Consider the following 22,932-nt stretch of genomic DNA (forward strand, 5'->3'; position numbering starts at 1 on the left):
TCAGAGATAATCTCAATTCATTTGCTTCTGGTACATAATCACAAACATTTCGTGCATATATACATATATACACAATGTTGTTATTGCGGGTAGGTAAGTATCTGAGTGAGCACAGATAAAGCAGGTTGTAGGGTACCCAACTGACAGCATGCAATCTACCAAAATATCTTCCATGTTCTGCTAGCTCATACACAAAGAAAAAGACAAAGCAGCTCTGTGCACTGAAAGATACAACAGATTTTGTTGCTTACTATATGCTGAGTACTGTCAATGTGCTCATCTCTGAAAACCTTACCTGCAAGCATCTTACCAATGAAGGACTGTGATCGGATCCTAATACACTATATGAGAAACGAGTGACAGGGCTAACTAGTAGTGAGACACCAGCCTGACTGTGAGTTTTTTTAATATGAGGAGTGCTAGGCATCATTATTTCTTATTTTCTGTGTTTCTTGTATTTCTAATATTCACCTGTTATTCACTGCTTGTTTCTCTGACGCAATTTACTGAACAGTAACTAAGACTTCAAAATGAGTGCATGCTTTAGAGTAACCAAATGGTGCATTCATACAGATTTCATTTGTCTTTAAATATGCAGAATCATTTCACATGGTCTTTTTACAGGTCAGCATGGGGTATGGCTTCCTGTTTATTTTATTAATGAGTCTCATATGTTCTTTTGGAAATCAAGATACACACTCATCTGAATTTTATGTCAGACCAAGCCTGAAAAATACCCTCAGATATTTCCTTATTTCAATCTCTTCATTTAAATGAAGTGAAATTAAAATAGCATCTGAAATAAAGGTATGCGATTCGTAGGGTAGGTCATGATTCATAAGCCTTTCATAAACAGCAGGGAAATAGCAGCTATTCTGACTGCTATCACAGATATTTTTGGCTTTAAAATCCCATTTACCGTGTCAATTAATAGCAGCAATTTGAGCCAAAAATAGCTGTCACTTTTTCATTTTTAATTATGGCATCTGTTATCCCATTTAATCTTGACATAATAATACAATGGGCCATTACCAAAAATAACCCCACGAATTATTTCCAGGCTCATGAAGGAACTGCAAGAACATGCAAGAACCCACAGAAGGGTTTGCAGTGATAAACAATGCTTTTGGTGTGCATGAATGTTTCTAGTGAATTACCAGATGCTTCTGTAACTAAATATGCCTTTTTGGCATGAATAATTCGGTGTATTCACCAGTGCTGCTCTGGTCCATAAGGGGAGGTGGGATAGGAGCTGGCAATGTGCCTGGGCAGCTCATGGTGACAGACCCATGGCACTGGCATCCTTTACTAATTAGAGGCATTAATGGCACTGTTGTGATTGCCCAGCCCTCGCCTGGCTCTGCAGCAGGAAATGGTTATGTTTTTGGAAGGGATTGTATCCTGAAGTGCTAAAGGCCCATTCAGTGGTTGCTGCATTGGGCTGGAAAGACTGATGGGACAGCAGACATTGCCAAGAGTCCAACCAGCCCCTGACCACAAAAGGGAGCAGGCAATGATCTCCTTTGCCTGCTCTGCCGTAGGACAGCCCCGGGAGAACTGGCAGAGACAGAGAGAGAAATGCAAACCCTTGGGCTGGCATCACAGCTGCACTTAGCAGCCTGTGGAGAGGCAGCGCTGAAATGCTATATGTGAAAGCACAGCACAAACATGCCTCACCGCAGACAGACTGTGTATGGCATCCTTTCTGTGGTAGAGTTGGTGGTGAAAACAAATGGCATAATTTTAGCACAGGACTAGGCTGGAGAGAGAGGAATTCAAAACAAAGAACATCAGTTCGGTGGGCTTCTCTGACTTCTCTACAGTGCTGCTATTGAAGCTCTTTTTATTCAAGAGAAATTTAGAAAACCTTTTCCTTTGGTTTTCAGCACATGAAGACAAGAGCAGAGTATGCGGGAAGGGTTTTGTCTTTCCTGGCAACTTGAAATGCATTTTGACAGAACAGCTAGCAAGAGTATCGTAAAATTTTCTAAGTACCATTTAGTTTATCAGTAGTTGCTGCATTCTCCTTGGATTTTTATGTCATTTTGAATGAAAAAAAAAAAAGAATTCTAGAATGGATAGCACTTACTTTTTGTTTTCGTTTGCCTTAGGGCTTTTGGAAGTTAATAAAATGAACCTGAATATCTCAGTAATTGTGTTTACAGAAAGCTAGGCTGTAAATTCAGATTTCTATCTTAATATTGTAAGATTGCAGTCTTCAATTTCTCATTATCCATCCTAAGCATTTAATTTGGCTGGGAACTTCGAATAAGTTCACGGATTTATCTGCACATATCAAATATATAAGATCATTAATTTTTTCTTCCTTTTAGGATAATTAAGTCTGTGGAGTACGCTGGAAGCTGGCTTTTGAGATAGAGCAGAGCAGAAGCAATGGCAGGGAAGAAACAGCAAAACAGTGAGAGCATGGGGAGGGAAAGAGGCTGAGCTCCATTCAAATAACTGGCTGCCAGTGACAAAGAAAAAATGCAAAACAGAACCCTCTTGCTGACAATTTAGTGGTAAAAGCTTTGACAGAGTTGTGCCTTCGTGTAATCCTGATGTAGGTCCCTGTGTGCTGAAGCCAGCTGAATTATACGGCCATATTCTTCACACAGGCAACACAGCTGTATCTTTTACTGAGTAGTTAACTGTAATAAGTCAATGCTGGATTGAACGGGCTGCTGTAAGGTGGCAACATCACAAGAAAATAAAACATCCATTAGCAACCAAGGCTGGTATATCTGACCCAAACTTGCTTTGATAAACATTCTCACAGAATTCTCGTCTTGATTTAGAGCAATTTGAAAGCTGCATTTTCTATTCATCAAATGAAATTATCAGAAGGAAACTACTTCAGATAAATAGATCACTTGAAACACTGATGAGTGCATTTCTGGCATTCAGGGAGCATTTCAATCAGAGGTGAAAAATATACCCCTTCTGGGTATGTTGCAGGAGCTACAAAACTCCTTTACCATGTCATGCAAAGAAAACTAATGTATATTGGAGTATAGGCAACGTTATGGACTGGAGATTAACTGGAAAAACATATTTAATAAATGCTAGAAGCTGTGTCTGTTTCAAGAGAAAGTCTTTTTAAAAATGTGGATGCATTATGGAAACAAGATGCTCAAAAAACTCATTAGTTTTGAGCTAAATTGATCACCTGCTATACCATACACTAGATGACTGGAACTACACCATGGACCACATCTTAGTCCTTTCAAAGCCTAGGGGAGTTGTGCCATTCATTCAGTGAAGCAGGAAATCCTCTTACTTTCTTGGTCAGGCAGGGCTGTGGCAAGGCTGGAGACCAGCACCCTACGCATTGCCAGGGCTGGTGGCTGAAGCGGGGTCCTGGGCCATGGGCAGGGTGTGGGGAGGCAGTAGTGGGGCAGGCAGGGACACAGGTGCCCTCGGGACTGTGACACATGCCCAAAGTCCTTGCCTGTCACCATGAGGTTTTAAAAATGGCATAGAAACTACAAGGTTCTGCCTTTACCGCGTCACAAGCAGCACTCACCCTTACTTCCAGGGCCTGAGAGAGCACAGCGGATTATGGAGGACTTTGCAGAGATGCTACCTGATTATCTCTATTTTCCTTCACCAGGCAATCCCTTTTTAAGTTACTACATCTCACTGACGCATCTTCACAGTTCTGTTCCTGCCTGAATCGGCTCTTCCATGTGTCCCACTGTTTCCTTTCTTCCCTCTGGACTGTTTGATCCATTACTCTGGGAGCTCAAACTAGAGGGCCCTTTGTAACACCCGAGTTGAAATTGTGTCTGCCACAGAAAAAGTTTTTGCCAGGCTTTATCCATCCCTGTAAGCTGGTTGTGGATTTTTCAGTTGGTTTCCTAGTCTATTTAATCTTTTCACCTGTTGCTTTCTCAGTGCTGCACAACAGTTACTAATCCTAAACTATTTCCTACCTGAGAAAACAACAAGACTTGAAGCCACAGGTTGCTTCTGTGGCCTTTTGGGGGAGACCAGAGAGCCCAAGCAGGTGGGTCCTTCTGCTACAAGACAGTTTCTCAAGTCATCGACAATGACTCTGGGAGACACCAAAGCTGATAAAAGAAAAGCTTTTGTGAACAGCACAGACAGGAGGGGATTCTTGATGTAATGAAGTCACTGATTTCATTAATAGGTATTTTTCTTGGTGACACTTTACACGTTTTGTTCAATGTGAAATTAATCCAGAAAAGATTGTTTTTAAAAAAAGCTAACGAATCATTTGAGGCAGAAGAAAATAACTTTACTTTAAAATGTTTAAAGAAATTCCGCACTTAAAACTCAAATGCTCATTAAAGCACTAAAATCCTTACCAAGGACCTACAGCATAAATATTCTGATTGCTTAAAAAATGGCATTTATTTTGCTGGGAGCGAGGCTACGGAGGACATAAATATACAGCTCATTACCACGTCTGTCATAGTGGAACAACACTGTATGGTGCCAGCATAGACACATGCAGTATGTATTTTCTGGTCTTTTCACCTCCTCAGCTCCTACATGGATTCTGTCACAAACAAATAGTACTTGTAGACTGGGTGAGCCCAGAAATACAGACATCTCACTTTTTGCATTATGTGTCATTCCACCTGCAATTTTTCTTTGCTTTCATTTTTCTTTACGAGTTGTTTGATTGAATGCTATTTTGGCTTGTGGTTGTGAAAGCACAGGCACATTTTCCCTTCAAGCCAACGTCACTGCTCACCCAGCCAGCCAGATCATACATGGTGAATCAATGCCACCACACCACAAGTGCTTGCACAAATCACTGTTCATGTCAAGAGAAACATGAAAGGGAGTTTTGAAATGCCTTGTCACGGAATGAGCTGATGGACAAGGTTTTTGACAAAATATTTCATTTTCTCAGAAAATTTCAATTGTTGAAACTTCAAGCTTGCTTTTCATTAAATTGCAGAGGCGGTCCACATACTGCAAGGTGTGATAGCTCCAGTGAAAGAACTGTATAATGATGTTTTAGATAGGTAACATAAAATCATTTAAATGGTGGTGTTGCAAGACACACATGTGACTAAGCTCTACTACTACCACCACCAAAAGATTTAAATCATGTTTTAGAGGCAGCCAGACTACAGTGCCCATGGACTAGATGACTCCATCTGAGTGCTGAGACACATTTTCCTGGTCTTCTGGTCATTACCTGTTTTCATGGATGATTGCTACCAGAGCCTAGGTAGAGGAGAAGGAGGAAATTAAAGGCAACAAAAGGAGAGGAGGAAAAGTAATACAATGCTGACTGTCAGTCCATGCAAGTGTATCAATATGAGTCTAATTGTTGATCTTTCAAACCAGTGGGCCAAATCGAGTTATTCCATCTTGTTGCATGTCCCAGAACTAAATTCAAAAATAATGTTAAGGTTTCCTGGACAGCACCCATAGACTGTTTTTTTAATTTGTTTTAACACAAAGCATTTAGTGTAAGGTCTATGAAATCTTTGCTTTCTGTGCAAACAAGCTTAAGGGAACTCTTGCATTCCACAGAAACACTCCTGTAGTTGCTCATAGTTTCAGATACACACCGACTTGTCTGAAAAGTCCTTGTAAAAACAAATTTAGGAAACCTTGGAACTAGCTGAGCAGGGATGTGTAGACTTTGGAAGCTGGTAACGAGACAGCTTGTCACTGAGAGCCCCAAGTGGCTTGAGCATCTGTGGCTTTTGGGGAGAAAATTCACTGTAGGTCCCAGAATGCAGTCATGAGGGTGACCCTCTTCTTCTCTTGTACACCTAGAGGCAGAAAATATTTGTATGAAGATGCAGTGTGTGTAGCTATGCAGGGAAATGTAGCACACCCAGGTTTTGAAAGCGTTAAGTGAGCAGGGTGAAACATCAGCTTTGCATGGGAAGGGATGGGGGTGGCATCTCAGAGTGCTCTGATGGATCTGCAGAATACTGGAATCTGCACAGAAACCAAAATTTGGAAGGCTCTGGCAAACCTGAGAGCTGCCAGTGACAAACGACATCCTTTTCAGACAAAACACCCAGCTATGAGTCACCAAGTCAAGCACTAAGTTATCTGCTTTAAAGCTTTTGTAGCAAAACAAGCTCTTAGGAGGAGATGCTGAGCAAGTAAGGAGGGAATATGATGGAATGGAAGGAGTTTCTGTCAAACACAAAAGTATAAAGGGTTTGTAATGGCCATCTTGAGCTGAGTGATTAAACCCATGGTAAAAATTGTAATTTGTAAATGTATGGTTCTACATCCTCCTGCAGGCAAATAAACACAACAAGTACCAACATCAACTCTTGTTTGCTTCCCTGGTCTTCTTAACAAAAGATCTTAGGTTTGCAGGAGAGAGATCATCATTCCCAAATGCAGGTTGCTCTTTGGGATACCTTTCTCTTTTCCGTCCAACTCTCACAGTAAAATGCCGCTTTCAAACTTACAATAATCTAGAAATGCACTCACTGAATGCCCCGAAGGAGGGATCACCAATAGTGACAATACCAGAGCCCACCAAGACCAGTTTTACTTCTCCCTCCCTGGTTTGCAGCCCTAAAGACAGACAGCATGAACCCCCTGCTAACTGCACTGTAGACTCACTCACACAAGGTACTGACTGCCTTTCCCAAAACGAAGGACATCTACGTAAGTGAATGTTCTTCCTGACACATTTCTCCTGTTAGTTTACCATCATCTTATTTTCAAGGCAGTGCCCAGGGTCATGGCTGTGTAATTCCCATCTCAGCTGGCAGAGAACACGAACCAGTTAGAGCAGCTCAAGTGCCAACATCAACACAGATTTATTTCATTAGTCTGTATAAGCTGTCTGGTGCTATTTAAAGCTCACTTTGGCAAGACCTATGGACAACAGGCATGCTGGCAAAGGGAGGGAATTTGAAAACATGCCTCTCTGCTCTCCCTCTTCAGCCAGCAACCCTGCTCCAGGAAAGGCCCTGAATTGCTCTTCTGTCCCCATTGGCCAAACCCATTGTGGTCCTCAGGGCACTGGGATGAAGGCCAGGGAGGGCTTTCAGCTCTCATGGCCCAAGGAGAGGATGGTGCCTCCTCTCATCCCAGTCTCTTAGGCACTCACAGGAGATACCCTCAAGCAGAAGCCCCCATACAGGGGGAACGGGTCGCACCTCCTACACCTTGATGGGGAACGCTCATTTCATCCTAGAAAAAAAGCAAACCTTTCTCTACCCTTATTGCAAAGATTAGGAAACAGAGATATGAAATCAGGTGTCTCTGACACAGCTCCCCACCTATTCACACATTCTTGTCAGACCTGATTCTATTTTCCTCCACTTTGTGCTTTTAAAAATAGCTCGAAGAATGTGGCTTTTAAGCATTGTAGTGATTGTGGCACAATACAATACAGGTCACTTTTTTCACTGTTTTGTGGCTGATTAAAATAGAAGCTCCTAAGTACTACTTACCATAATTTTCATCTCCCACACAAAGCCTATTTATCTCTCTTCCCCCAAAGTCAATTACAGGCTTTGTTACTAAAACAGGGAATCAATTTGTAGACATACCAGTCATTGATAACTTTTCAATCTTCTACCCCAGTTAGGCTTTATTTAGTGTGTATATATAGGCTCCCAGTTACTAGGCAGCATTTAAACGTGAATTCATATTTCTTGCAAGTCTTTGTTATTTTATATTAGGAATAAAACGTTTAGAGTTACCCACGTCTTCCTTTGGGATCTTGATGCTGTAAGCAAATTCTCTATTATGTTGGGGAAGGTGTGCCCTGTAGAAAAAGAATACTTTGGCAAAGTTTTGGTATACACTATAGTAAAAAGAAGTTGTAGTTTTGAGAGAGAAATAAACATAAAGATGCAATTATCTTTTAATTATAGAACATAGAGTTTCTCTCTGCACTATAGAATCATACAATGATTTGGAAAGGACCTTTAAGATCATCCAGTTCCAAACTCCTTGCCACAGGAAGGGACACCTTCCACTAGACCATGCTGCCCAAGGCTCTGTCCAACCTGGCCTTGAACACTGCCAGGAAAGGGGCATCCGCACCTGCTCCAAGCAACCTGCTCCAGTGCCTCACCATCCTCAAAGTAAAGGACATCTTCCTTATACCTGATCTAAACTTCCCCTGTTGTCATGATCTAAACTCCCCCAGTTGTCACGCAGCCTGCTTGCTCACTCCCCCCCTTCCTCCCCCCGCCCCTCTCCCCGAGGGATGGTGAGGAGAATTGAAAGAATGTAACTCCCACCGGTTGAGATAAGAGCAGTCCAGTAACTAAGGTATAACACAAACCACTGCTGCTGCCACCAATGATAATAATGATAAGGGAAATAACAAGGGAAGAGAATACAATCGCTCACCACCTGCTGACCGATACCGAGCCCAACCCAAGCAGTGATCAATCCCTGCCGGGTAACTGCCACCAGTTTATATAGTGGGCATGACGTGCTGTGGTATGGAATACCTCTTTGGTCAGTTTGCGTCAGGTGTCCTGTCTCTGCTTCCTCCCGGCTTCCCCTCCTCCCTGGCAGAGCATGAGACTCACAAAGTCCTTGGTCAGAGTAAACATTACTGAGCAACAACTAAGTGGTGTTATCAGCACTGTTCCCAGGCTGAACGTCTAAAACACAGTGCTGCACCAGCTACTAAGAAAGAGAAAAATGACTGCTACTGCTGAACCCAGGACACCTGTTTAAACCCATTACCCCTTGTCCTGTCGCTACAGTCCCTGATGAGTCTGTCTCCAGCATCCCTATAGGCCCCCTTCAGATACTGGAAGGCTGCTATGAGGTCTCCATGCAGCCTTCTCTTCTCCAGGCTGAACAGCCCCAACTTTCTCAGTCTGTCTTCATACACGAGGTGCTCCAGTCCCCTGATCATCCTCGTGGCCCTCCTCTGGACAATGATCCTTCTGTAGATGGACGGTACTATGATTGGTAATAGATTTAAGGGTCACATAAGAATTTGCATTAAAATAGATAAATCAGAATTAGATACAGTTTGAGCCAGATACAGCAATAGCCTCTGCATCCTTACAGATGAGCCTCCAGCAAGCTGATTGTAATGGTACTGTAACATTAACAGTGAAGCTCCAGGATTTTGTTGATCACTGTGTTACCATCAATAATTTGTCTCTGGTCGGGTGGATCAAAATCTGCATGATTTTAGCTATGAAAAATGTGTGCATCTGCATCTAACTGTTATAGAAATTCTAATCAGTTTAAGTACAAGTATACTCTTTTGTTTTAAATCCCATGGGATCAGAAAGCTCTTTCTCCCCGAGCTGCAGAGTCACAATTATTTGTGAGACATGGATATATTTGGAACAGCTGATACACTGATACATCTAATAAAACAAAGGAGAAGCTAAATACAAGGAAAAAGGTAAAAGGAGAAAATTGAATTATCCTTTAAGATCAATTTCAAGGAAGCTGATATCTATTAAATAATTCATTTAAAACCAAAATCTAAACCTAAACCAAACCAAAGCTTTTGGAAACCAGTTCAGTCACTGGCTGTTACCTCTCCCTGGATTCTGACCAAAGAACATGACAGACTTACTTATTTTCTTTGCATCTTTTTTAATTAACATGCCTTTGGAGGAGCAGTGACAGTGGCAGAAGGGACTGCCCCTGACACTCACTTAATTCCAATAAGCATCTTCTGTCCTGCTGCAGACAGGCTTTATCTGACAAGCTCTTTCCAGCTGACTAATGTGCCTTGGGTCATGTTTATGGCTAGCATAGATACTTGTAGAGCAGATATGACTTATTACAACATGTGCCACTTGTAATGAAAATCTCACTCTCCAGGAGAGGGAAAAAAAGAAGAAACAAGCAACAGCTTTATAAAGGAACATCTTTCAAGATGTTCTGTTTAGGCAAAACCTAATTCCAAGCATTCCAGCATTTTATTTTCATTCAGACAAAAAATTATTACTTTTTGAGGCAGGATTGCTCTATGTTAGAGAAATGCTTTAATAAAATACAGTTTCTAATAGCAACATATTATAGTAACTATGGGTATTTAAGAGCAACACAGCCTTATTTGCAATGAACTGAAAAACTGAAATGACAGTCAGTGCTAAGGTCTCATCTCTTTCCTTATTATCCATGTTGTACAGTAATAGATGAGGTGAAGAATGAAAAATGTCAACGTATCATGAGCTCTCAGAGCTGTGGCTTTCATCAGTAGGTCACCTACCTGCTCAGGATTTCAATTGTCAGCAATTATTTCAAGTTTCCATGAAGGAAAATTGCCCTAGGAAAGGAAAAATTTACATTTGCTAACATTGCATTGTACAGGCTCGTGAGTCCCCCATGTTCACTTTTCTGGACACCAGATTTCTATTACCCCTATAAAGCCATTAAAACAACAATTGGAGAATCCTCTTTTTCACTGGTGGTTGTATACTGGGCTAAATAAAATCTTCACTTACACATTAAGTTTTGCACTTTCAAGAGTTGTACTGCTGCCATATTACCAGGGAATGCCACTCCAGTTAGCGTCTGCACTGATGTTCTTCATTCCCACCCCATGACTGCCTGCTGCACCCTGGCCTTGGCCACAGCCCTTGTGAGCACAAGCAAAGCCATCTCCACCTCTTTCTTCCATCTTGTTGCAGCTATTGTCATGTCCCCATGCTGTCTTTCCAAGCAGATACACATGTATTTATACCTCACCGTGCAGAGCTGTGAGCCCAGCATGCCTGGGATGCTCACTGGGATGCCCATGTGCTGTCAGGTTGATCTGTGCAGTGTATGGAGGTTTCCAGCTGTTCTGTAGCTGTTTTTCCAAGCAGGCTGTAAAGCACTTGGAAATCCTATCTATTTTTTTTTTTCCCAAATCCTCGGACCTATATAAGCAACATTTTCAGCTGGGGAAAGACGACACTCTTAGGAAAATTCGAACATGTGCTCTGTCTCCTCATTCATCTGGGCTCCTGCATGAACATCAGTTCGTCCAAAACCATTTAAATATCTCATCCACAGTTTGACTTGAGAGGTGAGTGGTGGTAACAGGTAGTTGCAGCTACCCATGTATCAGCTACAAGGGCAGCTCCTGTACTCCATGGGGTAATTATGTGCTCCTGTCAGTAGGCAGCCCGCATGCTCTGAGAGCAGCAGTTCAGGAGCTGCTGTAGCATTTTTAGGTGATCATTGTAAGAAATCTATGCCAGAGCTTATAGTCCTGGTGGGTTTTTAACAGGGAAAGGTTGGGTAACACATGTTAGAGGAGAGGAGGAGTGTGGGAGGGAGCAGGACATGTTTCTCCTTTCAGGCTGCCACCAGCAGCTCCAACAACATCTGGTTCAAACCACAGCACTGCCTGGCTCCTGTTTCTTCTCCTGTTATATCTCCCACTTCTACATACAAGTATTAGCAAATATCAGTCTGTCTCTAGGGCTTCTTTTCTTGTAAGCATTCAGGGTCTGATGAATTCTACTTACTTAATCCCCCTGGTCTTCTCTCAATCTGCACAAGGCTAACGTGGTTTGGAGCTTGGATCTGCTCCTCCCTCGGCTGCAGGATACTGAAGGTGACACCCATTTTTGGGCTGCTCTGATGCTCTTCAGCAGCAACATCAAAGGTGCAAAGAGCAACTTTACTACCTATGACAGCCTGTTTCACCTATATTTTGCTTCATTATACATATACATTGTCTCCACTTGCAGGTCTGCATTTGAAAACATCTTCCGTAGGTGATTTAGTGACACAATTTGTATCAACTCAAATATGAGTCAAATAGTCTGTAAGTTCAGAACACCTCAAAAAGCACCCTTTGGCTTTAGAGGTACTAAAAAGCCACCTATTTCCAGGTTGAGCAGATGTCGATATGGCAACATCCCAGACAAGGAAGCCAAGCTGGGTTAACAACAAACATGCAGTTCTATGGCTGTCTTTAATGCTTTTTGAGGGTGGAGCAATACAGAACTCAGATGCTTTGTAACCATTTTCTTAGGACAAGGCAAAAGGGCTGTTAGCTCATCCTAGCTAAAAAGGAGCAATCACCTGGAGAGGCCCTACTACAGTTATGAAAATCAGGACAAGTGAAACTCCCACAAATTTTGCTTTAACAGTCAGGGTTGATGATTACACACTCTTCCCTGGCAAGTCTTTTTGGTGCTATTCCATCAAAGTGATGATAAGTACAGACTACATCTACATTTCTTGAAATCCTTGCCTGAATCAGTGCTGAGTTTTGTTTCTCAGCAGCAAGAATTGGGTGGCCAGGACAACTACAGATAGTCTGTAACGTGGAGAAGAGAGGGTTGCACCAAAGGAAGAACAGCCAAGCAACAAAAGGAACAGTCTGCAGTGGGAGGGATGGGTTCATGCACCATAGAGAGGGATGAAAGCGGAGGCTGAGGGGGCAAGGTGAAGGAGGATTGCCATTACCATGGAATTTATCCCTGGTCTAAGCTTCCTGCAAACACACAGAGCATTACTTTTATATTTCTTCTCTTCTATGTGACCCAGGCACACCCCTTACTTTGTTCTCATTATCAAAATACAGAAAAAGATCTGATCTGTTAAGGTATTTAGGACCATAAAAATGCAGATGAGCACCTGCACAACTACATCCTACCTTTTCAGATTCGGTGTGTGGTTGCTTTCTCCCTTACACAAGCTGGCAACAACCTGCTACAGAAAAAGTATTTTCAGCTTTGTCAATCCCTGTATCATTTTCACTGTTGTAAATATCAGATGGCAGCTTTGCAAAAAAGTAGTCTTTTATAATATATAGTTTTATTTTACTTTTTATCATTATGCATTCTACTGAACAGACCAAATCTAAAGATTCTTTAGGGTCTTTATGTCTGTTTCTTCAGGTTGCAAGACCAAGAGCATGCACCTGAAGTGTTTCAAGAGGGCATTATTATTTCCTTAGTGTGTAGTTCCTGTTGATATAGATCCTCTAGATAATGCCCTTCAAGAATAAAGTATTGAAATGAAAATAGATCCATCTCATGAAGTTCTACTTACTACAGTTTCAATTAACTTAGTATGTAGGTAATGGAAAAGAGAGTTAGATTGTAATTACCTTTTTCAATGTTCAAATCACCAAATAAATTGTCAATAACTATACACAAGAAAGGTTAAATCTGATACCAAACTATCCCACTTACTTTATGTTAGATTTAATGAGAAAATAAAGCATTGAATGTATTCTATCAAGACATGCCACTGTCTGCATTTTGACTGCAGAGTATATGTTCATTTGGTCCAAGTACCACTCACTACTTATGTGTGTATATATACATATATATATATATATACACACTTCTTTAACTTAATAAAAAAGACCCCAAAATCAATTTTTCATCTAAGAACCAGTAAAGCCAAGCCCAGGAAAGAGGATCTTGCATTGTGAAAGAAAACACAAAGAGAGCCCAAGAACATTTATCATGAGATCCATCACAGCAAAAGTTACCAGAAATCTTTTAAAGCTCTTTCTTTGCCAAAGGAAAGGTGATGACTAGAAGCTGATTTTGACATGCCAAGTAACTGCAGACTATCAGATGTTGTAGCTGACTTAAAGGTTTTTCTTGTTTGTTTGCTTATTCTCTGACAAAATGACGGGCAAGAAAATTCAAGAGCATCATGTTCTCTATTATGTGGGACTTAAATAGCGAGGTAGAATCTTTGCAGGTGTTTAACATCTTTGACTCAGAGTCAGTCACAAACAACTTACATTAACTGATCGTAGCCATAATTGCATGCCAAGGTTTATAAAAGCCTTAATTGCTAGTAGGTTTGGCATTTATTTCTCAGAAAGACTCTTTATTCACAAAGAAGTTTTAATTACACAGCTTGGATTTGAAAGTCCAAGAGGAATGTGCCCACCGATTTTGGTGGTGGTGGTGCTCATTTGTTGTTTGAAATCAAAGGTTTCTTGCCAAGTTAGCTGATCTGATAGTTTATTAAAACAAAGCCTAAAGCCCGCTAGCCCTCAATCAGGCTGACTCCGTGGATTAGAAAGTATCTATTGCCCCATCAGGGCAACTGCAATTTGTTCCTGAGGAAAAGGGAAGGGGGCCTCCTTCCAGAGCCACCCGTTTTTGTCACCTGAATATCTCCAGTTTAAACTGGAAAGAAAAGGAAAACTCCTGTGCTCAAACGCCACAAAGAAATCATGTCTCAAGTTGGCTCTGGCTTTACAGACCAAGACAGTAGTCAATCAACTAAATTTATTTCCATGAGAATTTAACTTCAAGGAGCTCTACAGGAAACAGCCAAATCATAAAATTGCTTGGCCAAACTGAAATTTCACATGCCCTACCTCTGCTTGCTTCTCCCTGGTTATTCCTACAAACCCATACGTATACCTCAAGCCACTTCACTGCAAGACAAAAACAGTTGTTATGGGAATTGTTAATATATTTATTTTGGACTGTTTTATCCATTAGCGTGACTTTGCAAGTCAAAAAGTGATGCTTCTCCTACAAGTTAGGCAGCAGGCTCTTCAAAGTAAGAGCTTGTTTTGACTAAACAAAGCAAAGTACACAGGTCTAAGTACGTGATACTTCTTCCTTACAAAAAAAGATAAGAGCTCAGCGGTGTTGTGTAGTCTTCAGCTCTGGTGATCATGCTTCTTTGTATGCTGAAAAAAAAAAGCCAGAGAAAAACAATCTGGATCACAAGCGTCCTCATGTCTCCGTAGTTCGGCAGGTTAAGATGCTATCGGGCTGTGATCTGCACATTCCACTATAAATGTTGTGAATACGCACATGCAGAAGAGGAAAATGAAAATTGTCTTTGCACAGATGTAGCATCATGCTCGTAACTAGAGCAAAAAGTTCCCTGAGAGTACAAGTAATTAATCTCTGAAAAAGCTTGTCAAAGGATACAGCAAATTCATCACTACTTGATGGCTTTACACAGAGTGTATTTTCAGATGTGCTCCATTTCAGCTACAAAATATTAAACTCCACAGGATTCACATACATGATGTGCAAACCAATTCCCTCCTCGGTGGAATTCCCCAGGAGTTTTGTGGCCTCCTGTCAGGCAAACAGCCGGATCAGGCTATTGTAAGGCTACCCCCTCATCCTCTCACCTCCCCTCAAAATTTAAGCAGTGTATATTTATAAGTAGTAAAAGAGGGTGGAGGGAAATTATTAGTATTTATCTTTAAGGCAAATGTAAAGCTCCTCTGAGACAACAGATGGCTCCAAAATCCCGACTATATTTTCTTCCTAATTCTTAAGAAAGGGGAAAGCACTTAATTTCTTTTGATTTTAAGCAAATGATCACTCTTCCCTCCTTCAGAAAAGAAATATCCAGCTTAGTAATAATTAATTGCATAAAACGCACAGTTATTGAAGCAAATGTGCATCCGTACATTTTTAGCAACATAAATACAACTCTTTTCTATAGCCAGGAAATAATTTCCTTTTCCTTTGTCATTGTCCTGGTTCTTTTCCTGGGGTCTGGACCTGGACAGGGAATGCTATTCCACAAGGCTTCTTGAAACAATAAAGCCAAGTTAACACGTTGAATCGGGCTGAAATGTTTCAAATTTAGCTAGCAGAGTGGCTGCCAGCAAAATCATCTCAAACATGGTTCATTCTGGCCAAAATCTCAGATTTGAGGCTTCCCCAGCTCATGTGAGTGCCCTGCCCAAAGAGGCTGTGCTCTAGCAAATAGATGGCACTAAAAGGTAGTTTGACAAGATATCTTTCAGATGAATTCCCACCTTCACCACTATCTCAGTGGACTGCTGATGTAGAATAACCCTCTTGGTAATGAAAATTATAGAGTGCTACAGTGTGACACAGGAGTGCACAGGAGTGAGTAAGGAATCCTATACGCAACAAAGAAAACACTGGATATAAAACACCTACACTAGTCTTTGCCAGCACTATAGTTAGGATGTGCTTACTCCCACCCACTAAGAGTGCTGCGGCATTTGCTCAGCACTGACCCAGAGGGTGAAGCGCTGTGTCTAAAATCGGTGATATTCCTGACTGTCTCCTTTGTTGTTTCCAAGCTTGTCATTTAAATTTCAATTCAGCCAGGGAATGCTTTGTTTGAGATCTGATGGGAACACAGGAAAATGCAGCATGATTTACATGTATTAAATTTGCACATCTGAAGCAGTGTCCTGAAATTACAGACTCTTCAGTAATAATCAACATAACCATTCCTTTTGCATTTTATGTTCACAAGATTACTTCTATGACAATACTTTTAGGAGGGTTGATATGAAAACGTGGAAATCTGGTCTCATTAGAGAAGATCTGAAGGTAGCTAGGGCACAAACTTTGCAATTATATCTTTGAGAAGGTGTACACTGCTACTATTAATATGAGTTCATGCCACTTTGAATCAAATGCATGCAATATTAATTTACATCTACTTAAAAGCAGTATATAAAGCACATATGAAGACATTTCTTTAAAAGTGTTTATTTTTTAAGATACAACAATTTTTGCCTTATAAAAACACTGGAGTATCTGGGCAACAAGCAATGCGAAAATGGCAGGAACTCCTCCCCTATTCCTGACACCTGGTTGCAATTCAAGTAAATTGAATTTCACAACACGTCTTGAACACAGTAAAGAACAGTTTTTATTTACAGATCCAAAACATCTTTTAACAAACCAATTAGCTCCCAAGTTTTTGGGGCCAGATCCAGCACTAAGCAGCTTCTCCTTCCAGCAGGAGAAGACATTACCAGTCACGTATGACAAACTACTCTCCCGTATCACCACTTGCTTTAGTAAGTCACAGTGCACTGCTAAATACAGCAGTGCCACAAAACCCCCCAAAGCACCCCACTCATTTCTGCTCCTGGTAGTGTTGCACAGTCTTAGCTATGGCAGCACTGCAATGACAACCATCTGTACAAATCTTTTTCCTCTTGCTTCCTGCACCTCATATCCCAAATACCCCTGAAGTGGAAGGAACAGCATGAGGTCCTGAGCATATTCTGAACTTAAGCACAAAAACTTGCAAATTAAGAGCTTTTTAGCTACACACTGCTAGCTAGGGGCAATCTCTCGTGGAGAGATTCATTTTGTTTGCAAAATGATGTTTCTTAGTAAAACCAATTATCTGCATCTATCTACAGCATTCTTTTAAGAAGGATGTTTTTCCATAAAAGATGCCTTAGCTGGCATACAAACTGTGCTGAATCAAAACCAAAATCCATATCCTATCTCATATGAGATAAGCAAGGACAGCAAAGCATTTCAGGGGAACAAAAAAATAGGGCAGTGATACAGTCAAAGAATTGGAGATAACTGGAATCGGTAATTTTCACACACTCTGGCTTTACCCTTTTTCATTTCACAAAATCCAGATGACGCCTTTAAAATGCAGGATGTCAACTACCATAGGGCCAGCAGACATTGGAGTATTTGCATTTGGTATGTACAACATCCAGCTAAAAAGAGTATTTCAGAAAATCACCATGTGTCTGTCTCAAAGTACAATTACTCTGCTTTCCTCAATTTGTCCTCCAATTTTTGTTCTTTTTAGACAGCAATCAATAGAATGAGCATGTGAAGAAAACAAGGATGCTGTGAAATTTAATAATCAAACAGCAGAAGGAAATCTGCTAATTTTCTAAGCAACTACATTGTTTAAACAGTGACATCATGTCAACAGTAAGCTCTCAAGTTTCATATTGTTCTCTCAGACCAGACATGACATTTCCACAAATACCAAAAAAAGTCAAAATAGGACACTTTAAAGATGAGCAAAACTTGCTCTCCCCCTAAAACTTAATGTATGATGTATATTTAAAATTAAATACAAGGATGTTTTAGCTAAAACACGTACTAAAACAAGCAATCAGCCATGAGAGACTTTTAAGATTTCTAAGAAAACTTAAAAAAAATATTTTCTCAGAAACAGTCCTGCTGAAACCCCTGCCGTTATATCAAGCAGCTTCACATTGACCAGTTGGTCACCTCAACAAGATGGCACAAGACTGCCACCTTGTGAAACCAAAACAATCAGATCTGTATTTATAGGGCAAATAGCAACTCTGTCCCCAGAGAATACAGAATACTTCTTACGACAATATACTGAACAATTCATCTGATTTGTCTACTCACAAGGAAAGTAACAGAAAAATATTTCAGCGGGTACACAGTGCTTCTGTGTAAAATTTATCCTAGTCTTGAACACGAACACGTGACAAAGAACTTAAAAAGAATGAAATACAGAATGCTCAGGAATAACAGAATACAGTTCACAACATACCGCATTATCAAATGAATAACAGAAAACACAGTTCACAGCATACAGGAGTATCAAACAAACTTCCTATCTTCCTGAATAACAACGTATTTGTAACTAAAATGAAAAACCCATGCATTCAATTACTTGTGGTGGTTTTTTCCCACCTCAAACCAATTCACCCATGCTGTGGCTGTTCAGCTCTCTATTACTCTGACAGACATTAAAAATTATCGTCTTTCTGTCCAAGAAAAACTGAACCTGAGCCTTTATTTTTAACCAGTGATTATAGAAAAGTTGGCTATGCTATTTTTGTTTTCACCTTGGACATTACAAATGAGTGTGATTTTTATCTAAATGGATAGCTGATTAATAAAATTTACAATTATCATTTTCATGCTGTTGTAAGTAATTTCATTGCCAACTGACACCTGCTAAGGAATTAACCTACGGTTCTACTGAAACTAGAAGACTTTGGCAATGTAATCCAGGATAAACACAGTCCTTTCTGCAAGCCTTCAAGAAGAATAAATTATGAACAAACACAATGGAAATATTTCCAGAGCAAAATATTAAAATCAATTTTCCAAAAGATCATTTAATCATAGAAACACACAATGGCTTGGGTTGGAAGGGACCTTAAAGCTCATCTAATTCCAACCCCCTGAGGGACACCTTCCACTAGACCAGGTTGCTCCAAGCCCTGTTCAACCTGGCCTTAAACACTGCCAGGGATGGGGCAGCCACAGCTTCTCTGGGTAACCTGTGCCAGCACCGCACCACCCTCACTGTAAAGAAATTCTCTTTAATATCTACGATACTTGCTCCAACATTTTAAAGCATGTTTAACTAACTCCAGTACCTAGTTTTAAACACTTCTAACTGATATTTCTTGAATTTCTAAGAGATGTTGATGGAATTTGCAGCCCTTTATGACTAATAATGATATAATTACAACCATCTTGATTTCTGAGACAGAATCAAGCTGACATTGAGCATTTCCTGCAAACTCACTGTGGTTCATCACCAAAAGTGAAAACACACCTTTACTCTAAAAATAAATTATTTCATGTTCTACTAATTCATGGACTTTCCACTTTAATTTAAGCTTATAGCCACTCAGCTTGCTTTAAAATTAGCTTTGATAATATTTTGAGAATAATTGTACTCCTAATATAAATCCCATGGTATAATATTATACCAGCTTATAATATTGATTAAAAAAAAACCCAACAGTTCAAAGACATCTGTCTACATGTAATTTCTCTAACATCTTGTGATGTGGAGCTTATTAAAAAGGTACTGTGCTCTAAATGTCGGGGCGTTTTATATTAGCTTTTCTTCACAAAATAAATGTATTAAAATTGTATACATTTAAACTCAATTCTTCTAACTTGAAACATGGCTGCTATCTCAGTTAAGAGTAAGTAGGAAGCATAAGCGTTGTCTCTTAACAGTGTTAATAACTGGAGGCATTCAGATACCAGTATCAAAAGACATGCTGGACAAGACAAAACACTGATGGAGTATGTAAGGAATTTTTAAATCTTCTCAAGCATATGAGTATCTGCTCCCCTTCATAAAGTCAAACAAGCAAACAGATCTAGAAGGCAATTCACAATTCTGACCAGACCCACATCACTTCCCATTTTATCATTCCAATTCACTCACTACTAATATTTCAGGACACAAATGAACTTGTACTGAAACATGCAGATGCTCTCTACCTTGTTTACATTTTTCCTAGCATGGCATACAAAACCAAAATTGGAAGCAGAAGGCATGCAAGGCTTCCCTTCCCAAAACTGTCATACTAAAATTACAACACAAGATAATATCCTGGACCCTGAAAGAACCGAAGTATCCCATTTCAGGTTTCTCTTGTCCCTTCAGCTTGATCAATCAAATACGGAGTGATCAAAAATAGCTTTCCCTACGGTACACACAACAACTAACATACTGGCTACAGTGACCTGGCAAACATCTTAAATTCAATATAAATAAACCTACTCATTGAAAAGTGATTTTAAGGTTCCCTTAGAAGAAACAGAGCTGCAAAGACATTGGGCAGGAGAATCTGAGTTAACCACACTCTTCATAGTTAGCACAGGTAGGGAATCAGAGCCAGGACATTGATATCATTGATTGATAAAGAAAAATGAAAAAACCCATGACATAATGTGAGTAAATAACTCCACAGTACTGACTTTTTGAGAAATAATTCCATTTCAGAGTGACTAGCATGGCAATAGTACAATAGGTTTGCATGGATTTGTCAGCTGTCTTTTAATTACAGAACAAGAAAGAACTTAAAAATGCTACACAGCATGCAAAGTTTTGGATCTCCTCCCCTGCCACATGGTTTAGTTATATTTATAAAACAGCTTAATAGTTAACTTTAAGCAATCAAATATTTTTGAGCCTAATTAAAGTCATTTACAGCCAGAAACCATTACAGCCTTCTTTTATTCTCAAGATAATACACTAGATGCTTTTAAAAATATATATATACACACACTGTATTTTACCTTTGTAATACAAAATATATTCCCTAGTTCCATTAGATCTGTATATATATGAAAACCATTTAAAAGAACAATTCAGTAATGCCATTAGTATTTCTTTAAGATTACATGTCAAAGATCTTAGAAACACTCAGTTCAACTGGGGAGTGCACTCAGATCCTACATCAGTACAAACCTGTGAACACAGAACCTCAGGACATAAAAGCTTGATGATTTAAAAGGGTATTCATTAGGCTGCATTCCACTGTGTAACGACACATTTCAGTCTGACGTATATATATTACTTCCCTCCTAACAGGTCACATTATCAACTGCAATTTATCTTTTGTTGTACAATAACACTTATTCCCCCAAAGAAGGTACATGCACACAGCCTCCACGGTATTTTCTAAGTATCAGTTTGAAATAAAATTTTCAAACTGCTTTAATGATTTAAGAGCCTACATTCTGCTTGCAAAACCAATGTAAGCATTTATCGACAAAAAAAATCATGATAATTCAGTGGCATGTAGGAGGTTTTGAAAACATACTTTAGTAGTGGTTCATACCTTGCCTGCCAGCAAACCTAGATGGAAATGGCCTGATCCAAGCAGCAAATATGCAGAGGTAACAAAAATGTTAAACACCAAAATATTTAGTTTTAAAGAGAAGCCTCTGAAACATACTTACAAATTGTCATATCCTCAAGAGAATGTTATATAGTATTTTGTTATAATGAAAAATCACTGTAAACATCTCTCTTACTTCACATAAATTACAGAAAGATGTGCTCAAATTCCCCTTCGTATTGAATGTTTTAATTCCAGGAGCTCATAAATTCAATACATGGAATACCTTCACATGACAACATACCAGATCTCACATTCAGTTGCAACAATATAAGCAAACAGCTTACTTCCCCAATTCCAACTGGGGGAAAAAAGTCTTCACATAATGCAAAATATACTGGGAAAGAAAAGGTCACCACATAAACCGCTGGATTTCATCACTATTTGGCCATTGGAATGTTTTGGTTAGAAAAACATATAAAGTTGTGGCATTCACAGCAATATAAAAAGCCAACTCCAGAAGCTGTCTATATAGAGATGGAAATGGAATATTGAGTCTGTATATTAAGAATGGCAAAATAAAGTAACGAAATTCCAGCAATTTTTGAGGAACTGTGACTGCTAGTAAACATACAAAATACATCAAGATCCAGAATATCGGTTTTGATTTTAGTGTATCAGCAAAACTCCAGCAAGAAAATATATAGACTGGAACCAATACATATTTTACAAGCTCATGTCTTTGGAAGACTTTTCTCCAGACATAAAATGTATAATGTCTGTTATCTGCTAGTAAATACTTATGAACATAGGTAAATTTCCAGATCAGGAATAAAGAGATGGCAGTGATTAAGCTGTACTGCACAGGGTGCTTTCGTAATGACAGAAGGAATTTCTTGATTTTAGAAGTGGTCAATAAATGAGGGAATGAAAAAAAGACAGTAAAGGACAGAAAATAGAACAGCTGAGGAAAGTGCAAACAGGCTTCATGGCTACTTCTGTCACCAACAACTATTCCACCATTGATGAAGAGAAAGACAAAGAACCCAGTGACTAATATGATGTATGGCCAAGTTAAAACAGTAAGTGTAACTAAGTTTTTAGGTGATGTGAGGTATTTGATGAGAAACTGCAATACTCTCATCAAATCTGAAAATGATCCTTTCCTGGAAGAAATCTTTTCATCTTTCTTTTTCTGTAACTCTGTCTTCCAGGCTTCATTTAGCTTCTCTGCAACGATATTTCCAGCACAAAAAACTGTCCACACAATATTTGTCTGACGAAACATAAAGCCACAAAATCCAAGGAGAGCTGAAGTTTTATGGTTACCATAAAGGCACATTAAATAGGCGAAAAGTGTGAAAAATACTGATCCTGGGTCTGTATAATAAAGGAATGTAAAAAAGTAAAGGGTGGGAAACATTGCAAGCGTTAACGTAGACAAGATTCTCTGGAAGCCAGACACAGCCTAGAGAAGAAGCAGAAAAATGTGGTTAAAAATGTCCAATAAAAATAACATAAAACAAACAACTAATCCCAAATATAATTCTTGAGAATTCCATTAACACAATATAATATCTCTTATGCTCTTTGGCTCCATTATTACAGAAGCACACAGGCTGTATTTTTGTTAACCTCCTGCTATGTTAATGCAGAGTGTCAGACCACACAACGTTAGTACAGCACATTACTGCAGGCGA

The 22,932-nt window shown here is 39.6% G+C and overlaps 1 protein-coding gene and 1 long non-coding RNA gene across 4 annotated transcripts in view; both read right to left on the reverse strand.

Annotated features, from left to right (window-relative positions):
* The window catches only part of LOC133276571 (uncharacterized), a 787,535-nt gene that overhangs the window by 132,038 nt on the left and 632,565 nt on the right, over positions 1-22,932 (reverse strand). The window lies entirely within an intron of this gene.
* Positions 1-22,932, reverse strand: part of ALG10 (ALG10 alpha-1,2-glucosyltransferase) — a 42,637-nt gene that overhangs the window by 16,664 nt on the left and 3,041 nt on the right. Inside the window, exons 3-4 of one of the 3 annotated variants that reach the window (XR_009745915.1) lie at positions 18,204-22,700; positions 16,368-18,150 (exon numbers count right to left, since the gene is read on the reverse strand). The exons of 1 other annotated variant lie outside the window; for it this stretch is intronic. Coding sequence is in view for 1 of the 2 variants with exons in the window: in XM_061467468.1 (XP_061323452.1) it covers positions 21,645-22,700 (1,056 nt within the window). In the remaining variant the exon portion in view is untranslated. Of the gene's footprint in view, positions 1-16,367; positions 22,701-22,932 lie in introns of those variants that run through there. One more of the 3 variants, XM_061467468.1, reaches the window with a different exon arrangement.

This window comes from Pezoporus flaviventris, unplaced genomic scaffold (assembly GCF_033815535.1).
Source record: "Pezoporus flaviventris isolate CSIRO_AGI_PZ_B2104156 unplaced genomic scaffold, CSIRO_AGI_Pfla_v1 ptg000045l, whole genome shotgun sequence".
In the NCBI taxonomy this organism is placed as follows: domain Eukaryota; kingdom Metazoa; phylum Chordata; class Aves; order Psittaciformes; family Psittacidae; genus Pezoporus; species Pezoporus flaviventris.